Source organism: Chlamydotis macqueenii, chromosome 7 (genome assembly GCF_036417535.1).
Source record: "Chlamydotis macqueenii isolate bChlMac1 chromosome 7, bChlMac1.mat, whole genome shotgun sequence".
NCBI classification, from domain to species: domain Eukaryota; kingdom Metazoa; phylum Chordata; class Aves; order Otidiformes; family Otididae; genus Chlamydotis; species Chlamydotis macqueenii.
This window is the reverse complement of record NC_141562.1, coordinates 26918742-26941317: the sequence shown is the minus strand read 5'-3', so window position 1 is coordinate 26941317 and position 22576 is coordinate 26918742. Positions and strand designations below refer to the sequence as shown.

General features: G+C 43.0%; 1 protein-coding gene across 3 annotated transcripts in view; it reads left to right on the top strand.

Annotated features, from left to right (window-relative positions):
* Positions 1–725: 725 nt before the first annotated feature.
* COL17A1 (collagen type XVII alpha 1 chain) overlaps positions 726–22576 on the top strand; it is a 36390-nt gene continuing 14539 nt past the window's right edge. Inside the window, exons 1-31 of one of the 3 annotated variants that reach the window (XM_086752239.1) lie at positions 726–786; positions 1518–1562; positions 2359–2457; positions 4391–4528; positions 4886–4933; positions 6298–6333; positions 7929–7976; positions 8387–8530; positions 9085–9228; positions 9985–10056; positions 11083–11154; positions 11522–11587; positions 12710–12874; positions 13230–13319; positions 13459–13503; positions 14081–14230; positions 14684–14899; positions 15504–15542; positions 16467–16493; positions 16984–17010; positions 17486–17548; positions 17723–17827; positions 18321–18383; positions 19009–19044; positions 19182–19235; positions 19619–19654; positions 19854–19889; positions 20305–20367; positions 20722–20757; positions 21138–21209; positions 21575–21601. In XM_086752239.1, coding sequence (XP_086608365.1) covers positions 732–786; positions 1518–1562; positions 2359–2457; positions 4391–4528; positions 4886–4933; positions 6298–6333; positions 7929–7976; positions 8387–8530; positions 9085–9228; positions 9985–10056; positions 11083–11154; positions 11522–11587; positions 12710–12874; positions 13230–13319; positions 13459–13503; positions 14081–14230; positions 14684–14899; positions 15504–15542; positions 16467–16493; positions 16984–17010; positions 17486–17548; positions 17723–17827; positions 18321–18383; positions 19009–19044; positions 19182–19235; positions 19619–19654; positions 19854–19889; positions 20305–20367; positions 20722–20757; positions 21138–21209; positions 21575–21601 — 2317 coding nt within the window. In that variant the 5' untranslated portion in view covers positions 726–731. Of the gene's footprint in view, positions 787–1517; positions 1563–2358; positions 2458–4390; positions 4529–4885; positions 4934–6297; positions 6334–7928; positions 7977–8386; positions 8531–9084; positions 9229–9984; positions 10057–11082; positions 11182–11521; positions 11588–12709; positions 12875–13229; positions 13320–13458; positions 13504–14080; positions 14231–14683; positions 14900–15503; positions 15543–16466; positions 16494–16983; positions 17011–17485; positions 17549–17722; positions 17828–18320; positions 18384–19008; positions 19045–19181; positions 19236–19618; positions 19655–19853; positions 19890–20304; positions 20368–20721; positions 20758–21137; positions 21210–21574; positions 21602–22576 lie in introns of all 3 variants that reach the window. The other 2 variants (XM_086752238.1, XM_086752237.1) reach the window with 2 other exon arrangements.

Genomic DNA, 22576 nt, shown 5'->3' with positions numbered 1-22576 from the left:
TCTGAGCAACCTGATCTAGTCAGGGATGTCCCTGCTCCGTGCAGGGGGGTTGGACTAGATGGCCTTTAAAGGCCCCTACCAGCCCTAACGATTCTATGATTCTATAAAGGTACCTCCAGTGTTTTTCTGTTTCACTAAAGTCACTGCGGTGGCTTTACCATCAATGTACCCTGAGAATGCACAGTATTATTATCAACAGTGCAACAGAATCTCTGCTTAGTTTTTTCTGTTTCTGGAAGTACTGTCATGCTCTAGGCAGCTTACTCTTGCAACTGCCTGCTTTTCTAATCCTGTACTGTTGAGTCTTGCCCAGAGCAGATGCGTGGGAGTGGCATTTGGATCCTGTGGTTTTGATCAAGCCTTTATAGGGGCACAACTGGTGACCACAGTGTAGTGCCACAAAGCGTGGATTTAAATCCAGGTCTGAATTTCTCCAGCACTGAGTGTATTTGCTTCAGTTGCCTCATCTCACTTGTTGGCTTTACAACCCCTCCTGCTGTTTCAGCCCTGCTGCATTGTGCAGCATCCAGTCAAGTTGTCCTGGTCTATTAGTAATGCTCACATGGCCCTGGAAATGCACTGTAAACTCTCTGGCATAGATGTCTTCCAGGCAGTCTAGTCCCCAGCTGAAGGGAGAAAAGTAGTGGGGCTTGTGGGGAGCTGTTGCCATCTCCCACTATTCACAGAGCTCTGAGTGCAGTTTCTCTGCTTTCCCTGCAGGTGGCAATGGTATGGATTCTGTAACAAAGAAAACGAGGCAAGAAGGATCAGAAGTTACTGAAAGACGTAAGAACTTTTTTTTTATGTCACACACCAGAAATCCCAGAAGCAGGTGTCCACTTTTGTAAGGAACTGAATGCTGACCAGAGGTCCAGAACTCAATTCTGCACCTGTCCTTGGTCTCACTGTTGAAGTCAGAATAAGGAATAAAATGGGCCAAGATCAGACATTTAGATATGTGTAGCATGTAGACCTGATTGTTTCACCACAGGTAATTGCTCTGTGGTAACATTTCTAGACAGTAGTGCAGATATTTGGATTTTCCTCCTACCTCTGATATCGATGTCCTGTGTGGCCTAGAAGATGTTCTTTAAATATCTTTTTTGGCTCTGTGTGAAACAGAGGATAAGTTTCCTGCTGTCATTATGGGAGTTAGCTAGTAGGAAGCTAGAAGGGGGTCTGACCATGGGCTTTGCTGTTACAGCAATGGCTGTGGTTCAGAAGTGCTCAGAAATCGTAATACTTCCATGTTTTACAGGGATCTTGTAAAGAAAAAAAAAGTCTTTCATAGCATTTATGTTCATAGTTACTGTAGAGTTAGAAAGGCCTGCAAACAAGCACACAGCATTGTGTGCCAATGAGAGTGCAGCCCCCAGACAGTGTAGTCTCAAGGGACTTTACTTTAAATGAGTTGATCTTCATTGAATCAGTCATGCTTCCATGGAAATAAAGTAGAACATTGATCTTGTTTGGCTATATTAACGTGCCATTACTTCTGCACCCTTTTATTTCCTCAGTTATTACAGAGACTGTAACCACAAGACTCACGTCTTTACCACCCAGTAAGTAATTATCAATCATTACATTACTTCTGCTCAGTATTCTGTGTACCTCCGTGCTATTTGACTGCATTATTTCTGTAAATCCCTGGGTGCAGCAGGTCTCAGTGCAAGAAGACTTGCACCCAAAGAGAAGCTATTTTCAGGAATGCCTCTTCCAAAATACTTAGTGGAGAGAAGGAGCAGTATGCAAGGATCTATCTGGGTATTGTCAGAAACAAAGCCAGACAGTCCACTATGACTGGTAGACCAGACTTTCCAAGGGCTTAAGCCCAGATATAGGGTCTTCAGTAGTGACTGTATCTTGGGGACAAGGGTCAAAAGTGATGGACCTGCAGCCTCCACTGCTGCGGCTGCAGTGTAGTCCCCTGTCATCTTATGTAGTTGACAATAGTGAGTGAAACTTTTTGGGTAATATTAGATATCATGAGTGATTTCTACCTCTGTATGGAAGTACAAGTAACAAGTAGAGAAGAATCCTCCATGCTCTTCATGCCACCGTACTCTTAATTAGCTTGCTGCAGCTGGATTGAAAAGGAGTTGCACTGTCATCTCATTTATGATGAGAGTTAACAGGAGTATCCTTCAGTGCATGTATGGAGCAAAACTTGAAGACAAACCTGCTGGGTCTGCAGTGTCAATATTTATATGTTCTGCCAAGACACTTCTCTGCAGTTCTGATATCTCACAAGATATGAAGCTATACTTGTAATTGAGTGTGAGGACAATCTTGCAGTGTCCTTGCTCTTCTTATCTTTTACCCTGAGAGAACGTCTCATTTTGCACTCATCTTTTCCAGAAGGAGGGAGCAGCAGTGGACTCAAAACGTCGTCCCACACTGGAGGGAGTGGAGTGGAAAAGAGGTCTTACACCCATGGCAGCAGCTATGTGACTTCAAGTAAGGAATGCAGACATTGCACAGTGAGAAAATGGAGAGTAAAGGCAGCATAAATGCTCTGAGGAGAGATTCAGGGCAGGGAAGTAGGATAAGCCAGAGGTAGCAAATTAGGGTTTATGAAAGTAGAAGTGGCAAATATTGAATGCAAAGGTATTCCTTCCCTAAAGCTGGCTGTGAGGATGGGTGAGTAAATGGCAAAATTTCAATTTTCCACAAGGAAAACTTGATTTCAGGAGGACAACAAAAAAAAAATGCCATTCCAAGTGTTGTTAAGAAGTCATTCAGAAACCAGATTTCCCTTCTTTCAGGATTTCCAAATCACAATCTTTCTGATAATTTTTGTTCAAAAGATAGTTTTGATTAATCTTTTTGTTAATCTTTTGTTAATCTTTTGTTTTGTGTGTGTGTGTCCATGGCTTTAGCACTTTGAAAAGTCTGCCAGATTTTCTGGATATGCTAAATCAGTATGTGCCCTCTACTCTGTAAAAACAGGGTTCTTCTCTAGACAGCATTCTTTGCCCAGCTATTAGATTGTCATAGCAAAGATTTCTGAAGAATAAGCTTCCTAGCCAGGTTTCTGGCAATTCCCTCTCTCTGTCCCCAGTGGGACAGACTGCATAATTGTCTTTGTAGAAAACATTCTCCATGCTCCAAAAGAGCTGACAAACCAAAGGCAGTGAAATGCAGTTTGGAAGCTCAACAGGAGAATTAGCCATACCAAATAGATCTGACAAACACCTCCATACCAATTAAAGGCCAGAGTGTGGAATCATTTTGCCTTAGGGCAGATGTGAAGTAATTACAGTGAAGATGTCAGTCTAATTGTCTGGACTGGCACCTGTCTGAGAACTGAAGCCAGCCCTGCAAACTCAGACTATGCTGCAGGATTGCCATCTTTCTTGTTATTTCTTTTCAGTGTGTGGAGGAAGAGAAAAGAATCTGAACTTCTGAGATAATGAGTTCTTGAAGTTTCACAGAGCAGTTTCTAATCTCTGCTTTCCCACTCTGCTTGCAGAATGCTTCCAGCAGAGGCCTACTTGTCACAGTTGTTCGTTCTGCTGAATTAAGTGGGAAAGTTGCTGAACAGAACAGGTCCTTGTAGAGGAGAAAGCCAGCAAGAAAACACTCTGTTGAGATTACAAGGGCATATTCTTTTTGCAGTGATAGGTAAACAATACCCAGTCTGATCCTGCTGATCAGGATGGATATGTTGGACTTTATCACAGGGCTCCATTTTGCTGCACTCTGATGATGCTCCAGCATTAGATTTCATACAAGAGTATGAGCACATTAGGTATGGCTGCTCAGTTCTTTCTCCACAGCACTGATGTAAATTAGGAAGGGAAATTCTTTCCTCTGTCTAAATATAACAGCCAGGCTGTTATAACTTCCAGGCTATCTTGGGCCGGATGCACACATCAATCACTTATCCAGAAAATGGTCTGACTAAGGCAGGACTAAGTAGAGTGTGGATAGCTGCTCTGGAAGGGAAGTGGACTTATCTCTGCTTTCCCTTATCTCATGAACTGCATTCTTCAGCACTTTGAGTTTTGCATAACATTCTCCCACTTTTTGTGGCCTGTGTCATACAACACTTGAGTTTACAGGTGAACCTATATCCAAACCAAAACCCAACACCATCCAGAGCCACACTGATTCCTGCTCAAGGGAGATGGCTCATTCATCCTCCTGCTGTCATATATATCATTGACAAGATTTGTTTTGAGACCACAGAGAAAACCAATACTCCTCTCTGCACTGAATGCTGAGGACAGATTTAGACCCAAATGTGATTCTTGTTCATTTCTGGTTGTCAGGTACCAATGCAAATTTGTCCAGCTTAGAAGACAGTACCATAAAGCATGCAGGACATCTAGGGTGTATATCCAGGGGATATCTTTAATTTGCTGTGGGCACTTTGTTTTACCTATAGGTGGAAGTGGTAGATTGAATTCATCATCATCATCCTCTGGCTACAGACAAACCCAGTCTCCCAGCTCTACTCTCACCAAATCACCTGGCTCAACATTTGAAAGAAAAACCTATGTCAGCCGCCATGCAACCTATGAAGGTATCACAGAACATGCCATAGAAATAAGACAAGGTGTAGTGCACTCTGAGGTCACATTAATGCAGGATTGTCTCAACTAGCACAAGAATCCCTTTGTGGTTTTGCTAGGAAATAAGCCATCAGGGACACATTTTAACCATTAAGTCCTATTTATAGTAATGCTCATTCCTAAAAGGAATTGTGGCATATTTTTGTTGAAAGATGTTAGCAGCTCTTTCATGTAGTCCTGAATAGCTCTTTTTTAAAGTGGAAATGTTTGTTGCCCACTGGGATTAGACAGTGACCAGGAAGACATGTTTTGATAGCTTTTAATGATCTTATGCGAAGTATTAACGAACACCTTTCTGTTCTTTGCAGGGAGCTCCAGTGCCAACTCTTCTCCTGAGTTTCCCAGAAAAGAGATTGGTACGTTCTTTTTAGAGCTGTTCCTCCAAACATTTTGGGAAAGTCATGTGAGTTCGTGACTATGGTGACTTTTTGCACATTGCTGTGTCTTCGTCTACCTATGCTCTTTCTGTATTGGGTAGCCAGTGCAGCCCCATGACTTCGGAGGAGTTATTTGGGATTTACATGAACAGCTGACAGAGGGTCTCTAGCTGATGTGTATTCAAACAGAGGGTGCATACCATATATCTGCTACCCTCAACTACTTTTATAACATTCCCATATGGCATACAACATGGACCAGGAGAACATACACATGTGATGCTTCAAAACATTTCCTCCCCTGCTCCCTATAGCTGGGAGAACATCTCCAAGCAAGAAAGCCCAGACTCTTTGAGCCATTGCTGGACATACTTTTCCACCAGCTCTTTTCTAGGCTTCAAGATGTTTATGTGGAAAGATGAACTGATTATCAAGTGATATGTTTACACTGAACATTGTCAGCAGGTGTGATCTTGCCCTGTCCAAACTCTGAGCTGCCGATTTTACTCAGTGCAGATAGTGAAACAATATGATCAGACTGTCTTTCTGGCTCAAAGAGGAGCCAGGATTTCACACTGACCAACCTTGGTCAATGGAGTAAACAGGACTATTAGCTTCCTTTTTGCCTATTGAAATAGGAGATCACCATCTCTGAACAACATTTATGTGTACAAAAGGAAACAGTAGCTGATCCAGAAATGCTAAAGGTGCTACCTATTCTTTAAGATACCTCATGGTTTAAAGACAGCCTGGTAAAAACTGTGAGGGTTCAATTCCCCCAGCTGTGCCCCAAGTAAAGACAGTTACTGTCTGAATCTGAGCACCCTGAGCAAGATCATAGAATCATAGAATCATAGAATGGTTTGGGTTGGAAGAGGCCTTTAAAGATCATCTCGTCCAACCCCCCTGCAAGGAGCAGGAACATCTTCAACCAGATCCGGTTGCTCAGGGCCCCGTCCAATGTGGTCTTGAATGTTTCCAGGGATGGGGCATCCACCACCTCTCTGGGCAACCTTTTCCAGTGTTCCACCAACCTCATTGTAAAACATTTTTTCCCTATGTCAAGTCTGAATCTACCTTCCTCTATTTTGAAACCATTGCCCCTCGTCCTATCATAACAGGCCCTGCTAAAGAGTTTCTCCCCATCTTTCCTATAAGCCCCCTTGAGGTACTGGAAGACAGCTACAAAGTCTCCCTGGAGCCTTCTCTTCTCCAGGCTGAACAGCCCCAACTCTTTCAGCCTGTCCTCACAGGAGAGGTGCTCCAGCCCTTCATATGTTCATTTTCAGAGATGTCACAGGCAGTAAAGCCTAATATCACTTTTCTCTCATTGTTGTTCACAGCATCTGCCTCCACGAGAGGGAGAAGCCAAAGTCGAGGTGAGTGATGCTATTATTTTAGAAGCCTCCTTTGTTTTCTTCAGTATGATTCAGGGTGTGTTAAATGGACCTATTCCTTAGCTGGAATCAAGCACAGTAAGTGTAGACCAGTCAGGTGAGGTACATGGATTTACACCAATGCAGATGTGAACCATTTATCTGTAAGCAATTGCTTAAACAAGCTCAGTGTAAAAATTGACCCTAGTGGAGCTCATGGTGGTTTGGACTCTGTTAGAAAGCAGGATCTACTTGGGGCCCTGGACATCCAGGGGCATAGGACATAGTCTTCCATCTTATGTGTTCACTGCTATAAACTCAGTCCATCCTTGCTCTGTGACCTGCCTCTAACATATTTACAGTAATTGTATTCATGTTGCTCCTACTGCAATCTATATTATAAACCCTAGGGCCATACCCTGAAATTATCTCATGCTGGTAGTAAGGAGATGATGGTGAAATTATGGACTTGCTATTGTCTGTTTTTCCAGCTCACTGTAAAGCTCTGCATTGTTTAAATCATTCAGCTCTTCTAATTTATTGATAGCATTGAGGAGAGCAGGATTATATTGCTCTGTAAGAGTGTAGTATCTGTTCCCAGTTGCTTGAAGAGGAAACTATAGTGTCACTTTATCCAAGTTAATTTTAGCAGTGGATATAAATCAAAGCGTGCTCTTGCACACTCCTCCTGGAGAGTGTCACAGGTACCAATTATTCTACCTTAGAACTTCACAGTCACCTCTAGCACACTACGTACCTGAGCTCCCAGCAGAACTAGGCCATACATGATAAAACAGACAGCAGAGAATCAGCCCTAGCTTCTCATATTGCTTCAGGAAATAATTCCAGTCCATCAGCTTCTCCATATGAATGACAAAGCTAGTGTTTCTTTTATACACTGTCAGATTTCATCTTGAGGAGCATGTAGCACATGTCCTGGCTGGCCAGTTCTCTTGTGGGTAGCAAGCTTAAAGGCTTGCCTCAATCAAATCACATTAACTTTATAGTCTCTTGTGCTGGACAGTAGAAGTGAGTAATAAATTTGAGTATTTGGTCAGAATGTTGGCTTAAAACTGGCCTGGTTACATTCAGTGAGCCAAAAGAGAAGTCAGCAAGGTGTAAAGGACTAAATCGTACAGCCCACTGTAGAGATGACAGTGAGTTTTACACGAGAAGTAGTAGGAATTTGTGTATTTAGTAAGCTTCTTTTGGCTCTCTAGATTTTTGTCCAGAAGGACAATAACAATAGCTGTGGTGAGTGGGAATATCAATGTGATTGAGGACTGCATGATTAGGCCTGCTATATGTCTGGCAGTAGTGTAATAGTGCTATTGATTTCAACAGAGGCCCTCAATGAGTAAAACATAACTCTCTGGAATTAAAAGTAGCAAAATGTGACCCCAAAACAAAAAGTCGCCCAAACCAATTTAAAATCAATTCACGTAGGCCATGAGTGCTGCCCAGATAAAGCAGCAAGACAGCAAGATGGAACATAGACAGCAAGAGGAAGGAATTCACTTCAGCCTAAATATTCATTCCTAGCCCAGGGCACAAATGCATCTCACTCCATATTAATGATCTGCTTTTTCTCTTCCTAGAAAGTGAAATACGAGTCCGACTGCAGAGCGCATCTCCCTCTGGCAGATGTAAGTGCCATGGCTTTTATTCCAGGAGGATCAGGTATAAGATGGAGGGTGTTGCTGCTCTCAGTATGTCTGCAGTGTCTCTGGGGCCCAGTCTTCATGAAGACAGATAGCAGCATGTCATTCTTTTTTTTTCCTGTTAAGAACGTTCATTTCTCTCCCCTTTCTGAACAAGAAAGCATGCTGGGAGTTAGATGGTGGTCTTACAAGGGTGTAGTTGTACTTAGTCTTAGAAAAGGTCCTAAAGGTTTGTTGTTAAGTAAGTGGCACCCCTAGAAGGCACCTGCAGAAAGTACAACTTCATAGACACTCACAGGTAAATTCCACTGAATTAATTAATTTGCCAGGGCAAAATTAAAGATCAGTGAAACAATGGCTTTTGGGTGAGTCTTGGCACTTGCTTTTCCTGACAGGGACAGAGTTGGATGATGTGAAACGTTTGCTGAAAGGAAGTCGGTCAGCCAGCTGCAGCCCTACTCGATCACCGTCAAGTACACTCCCAATACCGAAAAAGGCTGTGGTGGAGACAAAGATGGTTACTGAAAGCTCTCAGTCAGGTACTTGGCAGAGGACGATTAGCAATACTGGAGTCATTCCACACATTCACAACAATGCTTGAGACAGCGGTATTCACATTCACTCCACTGTCCTCCAACAGTATCTAGGAACAAGCAATACCCTTTTTCTTTTGCATGGCTCAAATTCTGTCAAAAACTGGGAATTTAGTCCAATACACTAGTGAACCAATCAGAGTCACATGTAGGAAACAAAAGTCATACGTCTCATGGGCCAGGATGATTTATGAACAGAATGGCAAACTGAAGTGTTTTATTCTGGTATCATAGCATGTACAAGCAAAGAAATCTCTTCAAGGTGTTTTGTGAATGGTCATGCTATCAGGTTAATCTTTATTCCATTGCTTAATGGGCTGTAATCAGCTGGCATTTGAGATCAGTTATACCGTGTTAACCGGGAGTCATTGTGTTGAGTCCACAAGGGTAATTGAAATTTAAGGCAGATGAAGTTGTTTGCCGTGTAAACCTGCAATGCATGCTAAGCCACAAGCCTGGTCTCATTGAAAACCACTTCTGTTTGTTTGGTTTTTTTACAGTGTCGGGGACATATGATACAACCATACTGAATAGTGCCCTCCCGTCATACATGTGGTCCTCCACTCTGCCTGCTGGGTCTTCCCTTGGTGGATACCATAACAGCTCTTCCTTGATCAATGCTATGTCTCACTCTACAGGATCAGGTATGTTCCCTGGACCACCCAGGCTTGAAGGATGTAACTCCATACTGAAACTGAGTTAACAGCAGTGCTTTTTTTTTACACATCAAGAAGAACTGAAATGATGGAAGAATCAAGATGGCAGGGGATATGCTTGAATTTTCTCAGGTTTTCTGTAACTTGGTGCTCTCTGCTTCTACACTGACTGTATTTGAAAGTCCTTCTTTGTGAGGATCTGTTGTCCTGACTGCATGATCTGTTGATCTGTCACTAAACTTTGATGATAGCTTTATCAATGTGGTCAAGCTCACATTCCCTATCAAAACTAATTTTAGAGTCCAGTTAGCATTGGATTGTCCTGGCCTAGTGTAAGAACGACTGGGCCTAACCCTTCAGTCCTCATGCACTAGAGGTGTAATCAATAAGTGCTGAGTGTGATTATACATTGTAAGGCCCAATTCTAAATGCCAGGGATGCTCTATTTCCCAGCTGCAGAGAAAAAACACGGGAGGCTTTATGATAGCATACTATTTAAAGCTTTGCTTTCTCACAGTATCTCATGAGTGCAGCTTGTCTGATGTAGGATTTTCTCCCTTTTGCCTGTTCAGTAAAAGAGTGGCTTGGTGTCACAATTTTTCCTCTGTGCAATTATTGTGCTTTTTCACTAATTGCATTTCCACGTGACTCTGACTCTTAATTTCTGTGACAGTGCCACTGTCCTTCAGGTGCTGGATTTCTGATTCCAGAGAAGTAATAACATTTCACTTCCTCTTTTTGCAGTTTTTGGTGTCCCAAATAACCTGGCTCCCAGCAATCATACTCTGAACGCAGGTCTGAGCACTTCCTCTACAGGTCAGATTTTTCTCTTCTTCCCTTCACACTTTCACAGCACCACAGTCCTGGCAGACATGTACAATGAAGTAATACCTATATCACTCTGTTTCTCTTCTGTTCCTTGTCTCAGTGTCAGCAGCTTGTCTGCAAACCCCAGTAATTCTTTGGTTACAGTGGATTTATTCTGAGTTGGCCCTATATAGCTGGTGTTAGCTCCTGACTATTTTTAACTGGAAGGCAGGGCAAACTAGAGTTTTTCCAAGGAGAATAATTTGTCTTTTGAAAGATATCTGTTAGGCCAGCCTGTTTTTTCCCTAGAACAACTCAGGATAGTGCCTTAAAAAATAAAGTCATATGTCCTAATCCGTAAAGACCCACTGCTCCTCTGTCAGTTTTCCCTATAATTTCCCTTTTCTTCGCCTGGCCCATGACTTCTGGCAGACTCTCTTCAATGTCACTAAGCAGCTCCTTTTTCTTTCACAGTCACACTGTGTCTACACTGCACAGTGCCATCATGCGGGGTCTCTGACTGGGCCTGCAGAAAGAGCAAGGTGTATGGGAGCAGTCTGTACACTGCACTGATATTGCCACACTGATTCTGGCACCAAAGGTGCCACCTTCCAAGCTGTTTGCTTCTCTCTGGACAGTACTTTGACACGTACTTTGTGAGGTTGTCTCCTTAAATGTCCCTTAGATCAAGCCAGTTTTCTGAATTTACCTTTTTCCTAAGTGCTCCACTAGCAGAAATGTTAATGCAGCCATGAGAGTGGCCTTGCAGTCTAAATTTAAATAATGTTTGTAAATGGTCATCGTTATTTTTCTGGGCCAACAATAACTTATACAGCAAAATGTTCTAAGGAAAAAGATGTTTTGTAAGAAAGATCTTTCAACAGAAATGCTTAGACCTGTGATGCCTCCAGCTAGCTAGCAAAATTTCTTGGGAGAAGTTGTCATTATTTTCATTGGTTTTGTTTTGTTTTTAACCAGAATACCACCTCCACTGCAGCACTCCTGTAACCCTCACTATAATGTTTTTCTTTGCAGTGTTTGGAGTTCAAAACAACCTGTCTCCAGGCTCTTCAACCCTGACCCAGAATGCTACTGCAGCCTCCGCAGGTCAGCAACAATTTAAGCCTAGAGAAAGTGTGAGGGTCACCAATGTGTGTTGCCTTCTCCTACCTTTTCTGCAGTGGCTAGAAAGTTCGTATTGACAGAGGCTCCTTTGTTACCTTCTTCTTGTGCAGAACAGTTTGGTATGAGGGGATACTGAGGAACATTTCCTGTGCTTTGGATGTGCAGGAACAGCTCTCAGTGCCTATGTAAGCTCTAGAGATTTGCTTGCTCAGGGAGCCCTTGCATGTTTGAGTTGTCCTAGGTACCCTGAATAAGAAAAGGTTTTTGAAATGGTGTGCAACCCACAGCTAGTATGTGTAAGTACCTTGTTATCCTTCGTTACTTTCATTCTTGAATTTCTTCATTGCAGCATATGGCATGAAGAACACTTCTCAGAGCAACACTATGGCAAGTACTGGTGTGTCTGCCTCAACAGGTGAGTGTGTCATTCACAGTTGTTTGAGCATGGCCTTGTACAAGCATATCAAGATAAAAACAATTTAGACATTCAGCCAGCTGAGTGACACTAACACCTGGCTCCTCAGGAGCATGAGTTGTCACTAGCCAATTCTCCCACCAGTACCTTTCTGGAATAAAAAAAAAAAAAAAAAAAAAAAGCAAATGACCCAGAAGCTAAGAATGAGCCTCAACCAGTCAAAAATCAAGGAATTGACTTATACATGATCAGATTATTTTTTTTTTAATGAGAGAAGGTAAGATCTTTCTACTGGCCTTTCATTCCTGAACGGTTGAGATTCATCTTCTCCAGCTTTTTTCTGCAACTCTGAGAACTATAAATTAGTCTTCTATTTTTTGTGTAAGGGAAGCCAAGTTTCTTTTATAATACGATAATTGCCAAAGATGAGACTTTAAAAAAGATTTAAATACCACAGAAGTTATGATAACATTTCTAATACAGATTTACTCCAGGTTTGTGCTAGAGTAATGGAATAATACCATTCTGGTTATCTTGATTTTCAGTGCTGTGTCAATTTGTGTGCAAATTCAGGTTTGGACACCGTTCCAGGCATACTTGATACTGTCTAATGGCAGAAGGGTGAACACACTGATGTTTTTGAGCCTTGTTTGGCCTCTGTCCAACCTTAGTAAGCTACACTTCAATGCCTTAGAACCATGGCTGGCTCCCAAAGATATGGAGTGCTTTGTGCTTGACAGAGTCGTTCTGCTAAATGTGCTCCTCAGCTTGAGCTGTCCTGGCTCTGATGCAGACTGAGTTTCTATGATTCTGTAGTAAGTGTTTTTGAGAAGTGAAGAGGTCATTAAGCAAAACATTTTTATATGTGATTGAATTTCAGTTGCTGTCCATTTCTGGTAGCAGTTGCTCCCCTGCTAGTGAAAGACACATCTCTAAATAAATCTAATGACACACACAGCTCTCCTCTTAGCTTTGGTGACCAATGTGTCTCTTACTGAGTGTTTACAGTACTGGCAACTCTAATCACAAAGGGACTACCTATTTTAATGAACAAAAGTGTTGTTATGACTCAGTGGCCCACACTCATCTCCTCCTCTTTCCCATCCTTTACCAATATTCCAGGGGGAACAATTTTGAGCTCCCAGGGAGATGACATTCTGCATAAAGACTGCAAGTTCCTGCTGGTAGAGAAGGAGAATGTCCCAGCAAAGAAGGAGATGGAGCTCTTGATCATGACAAAGGACAGTGGCAAAGTCTTTAGTGCCTCTGGCACTGGGCTTAATGGAGGTAACTTCTCTTGTTCAGGACATGTGGATATGCCGAGGGCAGAGAATTGGAGTGTAGAGTCCAGGACACTACACTTGACTCAAATCTCTCCAAGCCAAACAAGAAGCTGTGGCAGGCAGTTAGCCTTTAACCTGCCAGCTGCCATCTGGGTCTAGCTTTTGCATTTGAAGCCCCAAAGTGTGCCTTGGAATATTTCACAAAGCTCAGGGGCTTTGAAAGCAAAAAACTAGATCTGGTTTAAACAGGCAGAGCTATTATGTTTTCCCAATAAAAATATGCCTTTTGCCAGTGAAAGAAGACAGGCCTGATTGAACTTCTGGTGTAACATTTTTAAATATATTTGGTTCGTGTTCAGGATCCTTTGCAGAAGACACTTTGAAGAAAGAGAAGCAGGGGTTTTCCTCCTCTTATGCTACAGATACTGCCCTAAAATCAGATGCAAATGGTAAGCGTTTCTTCCTGCTTCCTGTGGAAATGCAATAGAACTTTCTTCTTCTGCCTCCATTACTACCTTTCCCTTTCAAGCCCATGCTCTAAGGTTAATAGACTGACTGTTAGAACCTCTTTTACTGTTTTTAAAACAGGAGGACTGAAATCTGTGCCAACAAGGGACAAAGCAACTTACGCAGGTAAGTGATGCAATTCAACTTTCGTTGGAAGAAGAGCCAAAACACAATATACAAGAAAGAAATCATTCTTGATTGACATGACTGATCTCTGTGCCATGGTCAGGAGACTACTCTGTCTGTAATGAACAGAGTGCATGCCAGAGAGTTTGGTACCAGTGATTTGATTGTGGTTGAGTGGGCGGTTGGCGTATATTTTTGTAGCTGACAGTACAGCTGATTCCTGCTATCAGGACAGATTTATGGGGAGGAGAGGGCTCAGACAGACCATGCTGGCTATTGCTGTCATTTATGGCTCAAAACTGCACAAAAAATTGACCTCAAGGGGATCACATTTTTCAGCTGTTGTTTTAAAGCACATTGAGTGTTGTCCACTGTTGGAATTCCCTTTGGGAATGCTGTTCCCAGCTTCCACAGCAACTAGAATTTCACCCACTGTGTGCAGAGTGTAGTGTAAATATGTTTCTCCATAGCCTTTTGTATAATGGATCAGACCTTGATATCTTTATTCAAAGAGATTCTTGGCTCTGAAGCCAAGGAACTCTTCAATAACCAGGAGACTGCCCTTTTCCTCTTCCAGAAATACGAAATGGTGATGCAGGGGGTGCAATTGGATCAGCACCATCCTGGTGTCCCTGTAGTTCGTGCTGTAGCTGGTGGAAATGGCTCCTGGGTTTGCTTCTGGCCTGGTTGCTTCTCCTTGGATTGCTTTTTGGACTCATTGCTCTCGGTAAGAAGTAACTGAGGAACAAAATTGTTGAGTGGAATAGAAAGAGAGAGGGTGTAAGCTGGCAAAGAGGCCCAGTACCAGGGATATCAAACCAGAGAACTGAGGGGGAGCACAATCCGCTTGGTGGTGGCTGCCACTAAGATATTACAAATGGACAGAAATAATGGATAAGGAATATAAACTTTTGATGAGGGGCTATATAATCTTGGGGTGAATAGGATAAAAAACTCCTGAGATCTGAGGTGTTACTTCTCAGAGACTAACAGATTCCAAAGTTGCCCTTTAAACTCTAGATATCCCTGCTAGAAAAAAAAGACACAAAGAGCAATCCTGCAAAACTCAGTGGCCATAGCTGTCTGACACAGTGTTGCCTTGTCCCTGCTATTAGAAGTAGATATTTCAGGCATGTGTCTGCAGCAGTGTGTTCCCTAGCATTTTACTTTAACCTTTCAGCGGAAGAAGTGAGAAAGCTGAAATCTCGTGTGGAAAACCTGGAAAAAATCAATGGCGGCCTCCTGACAATTAACCATGGGAATTCAAAAATAGAAAAGGATGTTTCAAGAGTAGACTTTCTTCATGGTATTTCACCCTCCTCAACTTTCCCTTATGAAAATGAAGAGTCAGTCTGGTTGATGGTGAAGAGCAGACTGAACAAGGAAATAGAACGAGGTGAGCAGTCAATGTCTGTGATGCTGCATGAGACCAGATTATTTAAAAGGGAATGGGAGGATTTGATTGCCCAAGGGCCTAAAGACCAGGACTTTTAGAGTGCAATGAAGCCTGTCAAAAAAGTACCCTCACCTGTCCTTACAGACAGGCTGTGCTGGAGCTCAGAGTGCTGCCACTAACACTGGTGGTGCATCCCTTAAAGCTGGCAGAAAAGGGAGGAGAAACGAGGTTGTGGACATGCCAGGATGTGTCATGTTTGCTGTAGCAAGTGAGTTTTCCATTTTGAAAGAGCTGCAGAGAAAAATGAACCCATACCTTATTTCTAATGCTACTTTTGTTAGCAAGGGAAAGATGATCTACTTCTGTTGAGCAGATGATGGAAATAGGTTAAGAACAAAGGAGCCTACATTCTCCCAGCTTCAGAAGTTTCGTGGATTTGTGAAAGCAAATTTGCTGAGGAAACTCTACTTACAAAACTGTGTTGTGCTTGATAGCCTGTGCTGCCTGCAGCTTTAAAATCCAAATAGAAGTATCCTTGCACATGAAGCAAGTAGCTATTCTGTGGTGTAATGCACTCTAACAGCCCCTTCACTTCCTGTTACAGGCTACTTCCGAGGGGAGAGAGGAGAACCTGGTGAGAAAGGTACAGCCATACAGTCCTTCTCCTCCCCTGTCATATTCCTTGGCTCTGGCAGTGCACAAGTTTGGGGTGGATGTTGCCACAAGGAGCAAGTGGCAGTGAGAAAGATGAAGCTGGTTTATTCTTGAAGAAAACAGTCATAGAATTGTGGAATCATAGAATCATTTAGGTTGGAAAACACCTTTAAGATCATTGAGTTCAACTGCAAACCTAACACTGCCAAGTCCACCACTAAACCATGTCCCTAAGTGCCACATCTACACGTCTTTTAAGTATCTCCAGGGATAAATATCTAAACCTCCCCTGGCGCAACTTGAAGCCATTTCCTCTTGTCCTATCACTTCTTACTTGGGAGAAGAGACCAACACCCATGTCACTACAACATCCTTTCAGGTAGTTGTAGAGAGCAGTAAGGTCTCCCCTGGGCCTACTTTTCTCCAGACTAAGCAACCCCAGTTCCCTCAGCCCTTCTTCATAGGACTTGTTCTCTAGACCCTTCACCAGCTTTGTTGCCCTTCTTTGCATGTGTTCCAGCACCTCAGTGTCTTTCTGGTAGTGAGGGGCCCAAAACTGAACACAGTATTTGAGGTGGGGCCTCACCAGTGCTGAGTACAGAGGGTTGATCCCTTCTCTAGTCCTGTTAGAGTGTAAAGCTAGTTTGCAGCATAAGCTGTAGAGGGCCTGATGCCATGCAGAACTAATACAGGAGGCCCAATTTTGCATTGTGCCAGTGTGAAAGGCCAGATCCTGTTTACCACTAGTGGGATGGGTCTGATGTTGCACTATTCAAGTGTCCCTGTTCACTCAAAACTCCTTCATGTTTCACTGAAGGTGGGAAAGCAACTAGAAAACCAAAATGAATCAGTAATCATTGCAAATATTTTCAAGATCTCTCCTGATTTTATTTTTTTTCCCCTCTCTTCTCAGGTGACATGGGAATGCAAGGTCCCAGAGGTGAGTCTGGAGTTACCTGCTTTCTCAGGTAGATTGGCAGCCTGCCATAGGGCCTGGGTAACAAATAGATATTTGTTACTCCAGAAGCTAGATAGAGAAGCTGATGCATTCTGTAGTTCAGATATTGTTGTGATGGCTGGGGTTTTTTTGCCTCTTCTTCTGGGCAAAGACAATTTTAGAGTTCACAGTAGAAGACATAACAGATCTCATTTTTGATCTAGGAACATCTTTCACCTGTGTGAAAGTCATACCTCAAGCCAGGCTCTACCTGGTTTAATCACAGAGTGCTTCAGAGAATTATGTGTGGTGTGAATGATACAATCCATTGCATAAATACAAGGAGGCCAATGTGACATTGCTGGAGACAGTAGAACTTACATGTAAACATGCCAGGAACATAAACTCCTTTTTACAGGGGGCGAGGGTCAGACAAAATGACAAACAGGGAAGACCTATTCCCCACTGACTGTTTATTTCTTTCTCTCTACAGGGGAGCGAGGACTTCCTGGTGTCCCAGGTGAGCAGTAGTACAGTTCCCCTTTGAGGGAGGACATTTAGTGATAGTACTGTAGCAAGAACAAATTTTGCACTGCAAACCTAGCTCAAGGTGGTTCTCTATAGAGAGTCAATATTTAGCATAGACTAAGTCACTTGATTAATACCATAGTGCTGAGCTACAGACACAGCTCAGAGACTTTGATACAAGCAAGGCCTCAGCCTGACTTCCACTTTGTTGAACACGCATAATTTGGGGGTGTAAAGATCCCAAGCTCTGAGACCCACAGCTGCGTGAGTACTTCACCCAACTTCCTTGTGGTCTTGTATATATTGTGTTCTTTTAAAGAGATCCCTGTTCAAGTACTCGCCTTCCACATAATATATTCTTTACTGCAGCTGATGAATCCCTCCAGGCTTCAGGTTCCTCTAATTTGCATGTTATTCTTTCATGGTACTCAGACAAGGACAACCATTTGTTGTGGTTTTCTTTCCAGGCATTCCTGGTCCCATTGGGCACCAAGGACCAGAAGGACCGAAAGGACAGAAAGGCAGCATGGGTAAGCATCTCTTTCAATGCTGTGAGTCTCACAACTGATTGACAGATAGTGTGGGAATATAGACACCACCTTGGTGTGAGCATTACCTTCCTCCATGGAGGTAGCCATGGATCCTCTTGCCCAAGGCCTCCCATAAAGACACCTTTTTCTTTACAAGGCATTTGTTTCCTGTAGGTGAGCCTGGCGTGGAAGGTCCTATGGGACAAAGAGGTAGAGAAGGACTGCCAGGGCCTCGAGGGGAGCCTGGACCACCTGGATTTGGAGAAAAAGGAGACAGAGGTAGGAACTAGGGGTCCCATTCTTGGATAAAGCAGAGATGCTTTAGAGTTTGATCCCAATTTATAAAACACTTCAGTGACAGAATTTGATTTAATTATTCAAATCCAGATTTCATTTCAGACATTTCCCAGCCCCGACAAATCTGGCCTAATAGATTTTTTTACTGAAGTTACAATGGGTAAACGAGAGGTTTTTTTTGTTTGCCAGGTCTCACATTCAGATTTGAGTTTGGCAGAATCAAAAGCACTTAGTATCAAGGTCGTCTTCTTCCCTGTTATCCAAGTCGCCAAAGCTGGGGCATTTGTCTTGCTAATCCTAAAGCCTAGTGAGATGGGATTTTTTTCTTGGACAATGCATGCTTATTTGGGTGTTTTGAATTGATCAGCAGATTATTCATGACACTTGACAGAGGAAGAATAACAAGAGATCAGATAATGGAAAAATGGGATCACAATTGCACTCTGCAGTATCTATTCATGCTCTTATTCTGCAGGTGGTGTTGGTGAGCCAGGTCCTCCAGGGCCACCTGGTCCCCCAGGGTCTGCTGGCCTTAAAGGTAAATATGAAGATGGACAGAGAGAGCCCAGCAGACTGGTTAGGAGTAAATGAGCACTCCAGCCTTCCTGTTTCACTTGTGTTGCACTGGAGTAATCAAAAAAGTGAACTAATGGTCCTCATTTTAGATAAAATTTACTTTGGTAGGTACACATAACCTTTAGAGCAATAAATTCTTGGGTATTTTTAGTGAGAATGGGGATTAACAGGGAAGTTTCTCAAAACACCAATCTTTAAGATTTATGATGTTTCCAGCAGTTTTTTTCTCTACTTTCAGAATCTCCATATCCCTTACAGGCTTCTAACAGAGTTACAGCTCTACAATCCATGTAACTACAATAAAAATCTGAAGCACAGATCCCAGTGTTTCAACCAAGATGGAAGTCTTGAGTCTCTTTACCTTGCTTTAAGGAAATCCACTTCCTCTATGTCACAAGAACTAAGTTGTGTAGATTTGTTGTCCTGGTTTTGAGAATGCCAGTGGTGTAAATTCTTCCAGTGGCTGGAGGAATTCAGATCTGTTAAACACCTATTGGGTTGTGGATGTTGTTGGGCAAACTGAAAGAGACCTTTTAATTTTCTAATTGTGGTGTTACTGAAAGAAAATCCATGTTTCTTATTCACAGGTCTGATGGGCTCTCCAGGCCCACAGGGTCCTCCAGGTGGGTGCTGCATTTCTTTGCTATGGCATCTAGAGACTAGAGAAAACAAAACCAGACTGATAGCTTCCCATAGTTTTTCTTCTTCAATGATGCGTAATGGTGAGTGGGATGAAACCCGCCATCTCATTTTTCTGCAGGTCCTCCTGGCCTACAAGGATTTAGAGGAGAAGCAGGTCTCCCAGGTGCTAAAGGTAAGCTTCTCTTCTCCTCAGCAATTACAGCAGCTCTAGCTGATGTACTTTTCTAGCATTGCTCTGAGTAGCAAACTTGGTCTGAGCATGTAGCATTTTGATGCTAGGGGCAAAGAAAAGCATGAGACTGAGAAAAGGGGAGGGAGAACTAAATTTAGTCAGTGCTTGCAAGCAAATATTGGGAAATACAAGAGACACAGAGGTAATAGAGCAGTCTAGGTGAGGTTGGATGGATGGAGCTGTATTGAAGGAAAGGAATTTCCAGTTTGAGTTTGTCTGATATCAGAGTATCTATATTTCCCCTGTGATTTTTCTTAATGCATGAAATTCCTTTCCCTTCTGACTTGTTATTACTATTATTCAATCATCCATATACCTTTCAGGTGAGAAAGGAGCCACTGGAGCCCCTGGACCCAAAGGTATGTGGATAAATTAGATCTCTTTTGTGAATATTTTATTTATCTTCCTTTAGATATGGATACTGGCAATGGGTATTAACCCTATCCTTCTTTGACTTTTTGTTCTGTGCTCTTGTCAGAAAGCAGACTTTATTTTCTTTAACGGAAACATTTTACAATGAAACAATCTCACAGAATCCTTCCCTTTTTTGTACCACAGGTGATCAGGGTGAGAAGGGTTCTCGTGGACTGACAGGTCAGTGGATTGTTTTCCTGGAGTAACAAGCTATCTAATATACACATGCATTATCTGAGTTTTCAAGTAACAGTATAGCCCAGCCAATCCCAGTTAGCTTTCTGAAGAAGTATAATGATGTTATTGGTTATAGGAGTTTTATTTTGGCACCCAAGTTTTAAACAAATAGATCCCACTCTTGATTCCAGTAATCTTGGTAGAAATCTTTGTCTTTAGCTTTAGGGAAATTCTCCCTCACATGCCTGTATTCACATCACTTGAGCTTTTCTAATGCCCAGAGACAGTAATGAATCATGAGGCCTGAACATCCCGTCAATGCTGTTTTTCAGTTGCAAAGCACCAAATATTGATGACAGTCATAAATTTTATCTTCACCAAGATTTGTTTGATTCATTTTCATACCATTTTGCTGCAGGTGAACAAGGCTCAAGAGGAATGCCTGGTCCTCCAGGAGAGCCAGGGCCTAAAGGACCTGTAGGTGGGTAACAGAAAACAGCTGTGTTTATGTGTGAGGCAATGTCATTTCCACCCAGAGTGTGTTTCTATGAGCACAAACAGGGAAACAACATGGGAGTGGAATCATACTGGTTGTGATCCTAGATCTTTTCTCTAGATAGCTAAGATTAGTCCATATACTCAGAAAATATGTTCTACGGTTAAGTTTCAAGTGAATATTTTCTGGATCTTCAGTAACTGCAGCCAAGGTTTCTTTCTGATGCAACATGCTGAAAAACCGCTCTCTTGTGTTTAGGACTGTGCTTCACTTAGTAGGAGGACAGGGCAAATGTGATACTCTTTCAGCACTCCCTAACACTCTCTTTTCTTTGGACAGGACAAGCTGGCCGTGATGGACAGCCAGGTGAAAAAGGTAAGGGATTCCTTTTAGGTAGAAATGCAGGTACTTTCTGATTTGGCAGGAGGTTGATTTCTAAAAGAGGTGGGAGAAGATGGCAGCAGATTCATGTTCTGGGGTCTTGCTGTCTCAGAAGAACTGCAGAGTCAAGCATGAAAGCGTGGAACTGAGACATATAATGGAGCTGGCTGTAAACTTGTGACAGAGTTCTTACTACCGAACTCTTCTGTCGTTGATGTCCACATAGGTAATGACACTGATGCTGAAAATGGCCAGTTGGCTATGAGGATACAGTACGTAGAAAGTGCTGCAGGACGGCTGGCAGCCAAGCTTGAATAGATTGGTAGATTGTAAATCAGTGACTCCTGGTTTGTTAATGGTCATTATATCCCTAGGTGAACCAGGTCTTATGGGAATGCCAGGAGCCCGAGGCCCGCCAGGACCCTCTGGAGATGCAGGACAGCCAGGTAAAAGCATACAGAGAACAAAAATACTTTTTGCTCGGCCAGGAACACAGATGTATTTGTCAACAATTTGCAGTCTTAATTTGAAGTCAAGGCTGGCAAAGGATCTCTGTACTGTAATATGGTGATGAAAGAAAAACACACAGGGAATTTAGACCCTTTGTCATCTCAGGATTGCACAATCTGCAAACAAGAACATCAGCTGCTATGAGCCAATATTCAGTTTACATACCAAGTGCTAGGCAAGTTTACACCACTGTGGGCTCTGTGCTATGATTTTAAGTAGACATAATATTTTTCTCCCTGTCTGTCCTTTCCCCACCTGAAATTTGTTTAGGCATCTTAGAATTTTTGCCTTTTTCTTCCAGGTCTCACAGGACCTCAAGGACCTCCAGGTAGGTGGACCTCCAGAAGTGATCTAGGGGGCAAGTCATCAGGGAATTTATCCAGGAGCCTCAGGATAGGGAGCAGTACCTAGAAGAAGCTACAGGTATACTAGGGAGCAGTGCCATCATCCAGGGAGCAGTGGGAGAAGGGAAGCCCTTAACTGTGCCCAGGGACACTACCAGCTCAATCTATGGCCCACTGTGAATTCCATCACTTGCTGTCAGGGACCTGCTTATAAATGCTGAAAGCCAGGGTCTTGAGTAAGGAGTTTCTTCTATAAACCTGCAAGTGAAACTCAACTATGGTACCTGGAAAAAACAGAGCAAACAATATTTGCACTAACTGTGAGTCGGCATGACTCAACATAACCATGAGTCAACATGAGCTGGCAATGCGCCCTTGCAGCCCAGAATGCCAGCCGCATCCTGGGCTGCATCAAGAGGAGTGTGGCCAGCAGGTCAAGGGAGGTGATTCGGCCCCTCTGCTCCACTCTGGTGAGACCCTACCTGGGGTACTTCATCCAGTTCTGGAGCCCCCAACATGAGAAGGACACGGACCAGTTGGAGAGGGTCCAGAGGAGGGCCACAAAGATAATAAGAGGGCTGGGGCTGTTCAGCCTGGAGAAGAGAAGGCTCTGGGGAGACCTTAGCAGCCTTCCAGTACCTAAAGGGGGCCTACATGAATGACAGGGAGAAACTCTTCAGCAGGGCCTGTTGTGACAGGACAATGGGTAATGGTTTTAAAATAGAGGGAGGTAGATTTAGATTAGATATTAGAAAGAAATTTTTTACAGTGAGGGTGGTGGAACACTGGAACAGGTTGCCCAGAGAGGTGGTGGATGCCCCATCCCTGGAAACGGTCAAGGCCAGGTTGGACGGGACTCTGAGCAACCTGCTTTGGTTGGAGATGTCCCTGCTCCTGGCAGGGGGGTTGGACTAGACAATCTTTGAAGGTCCCTTCCAACCCTAATGATTTTATGTTTC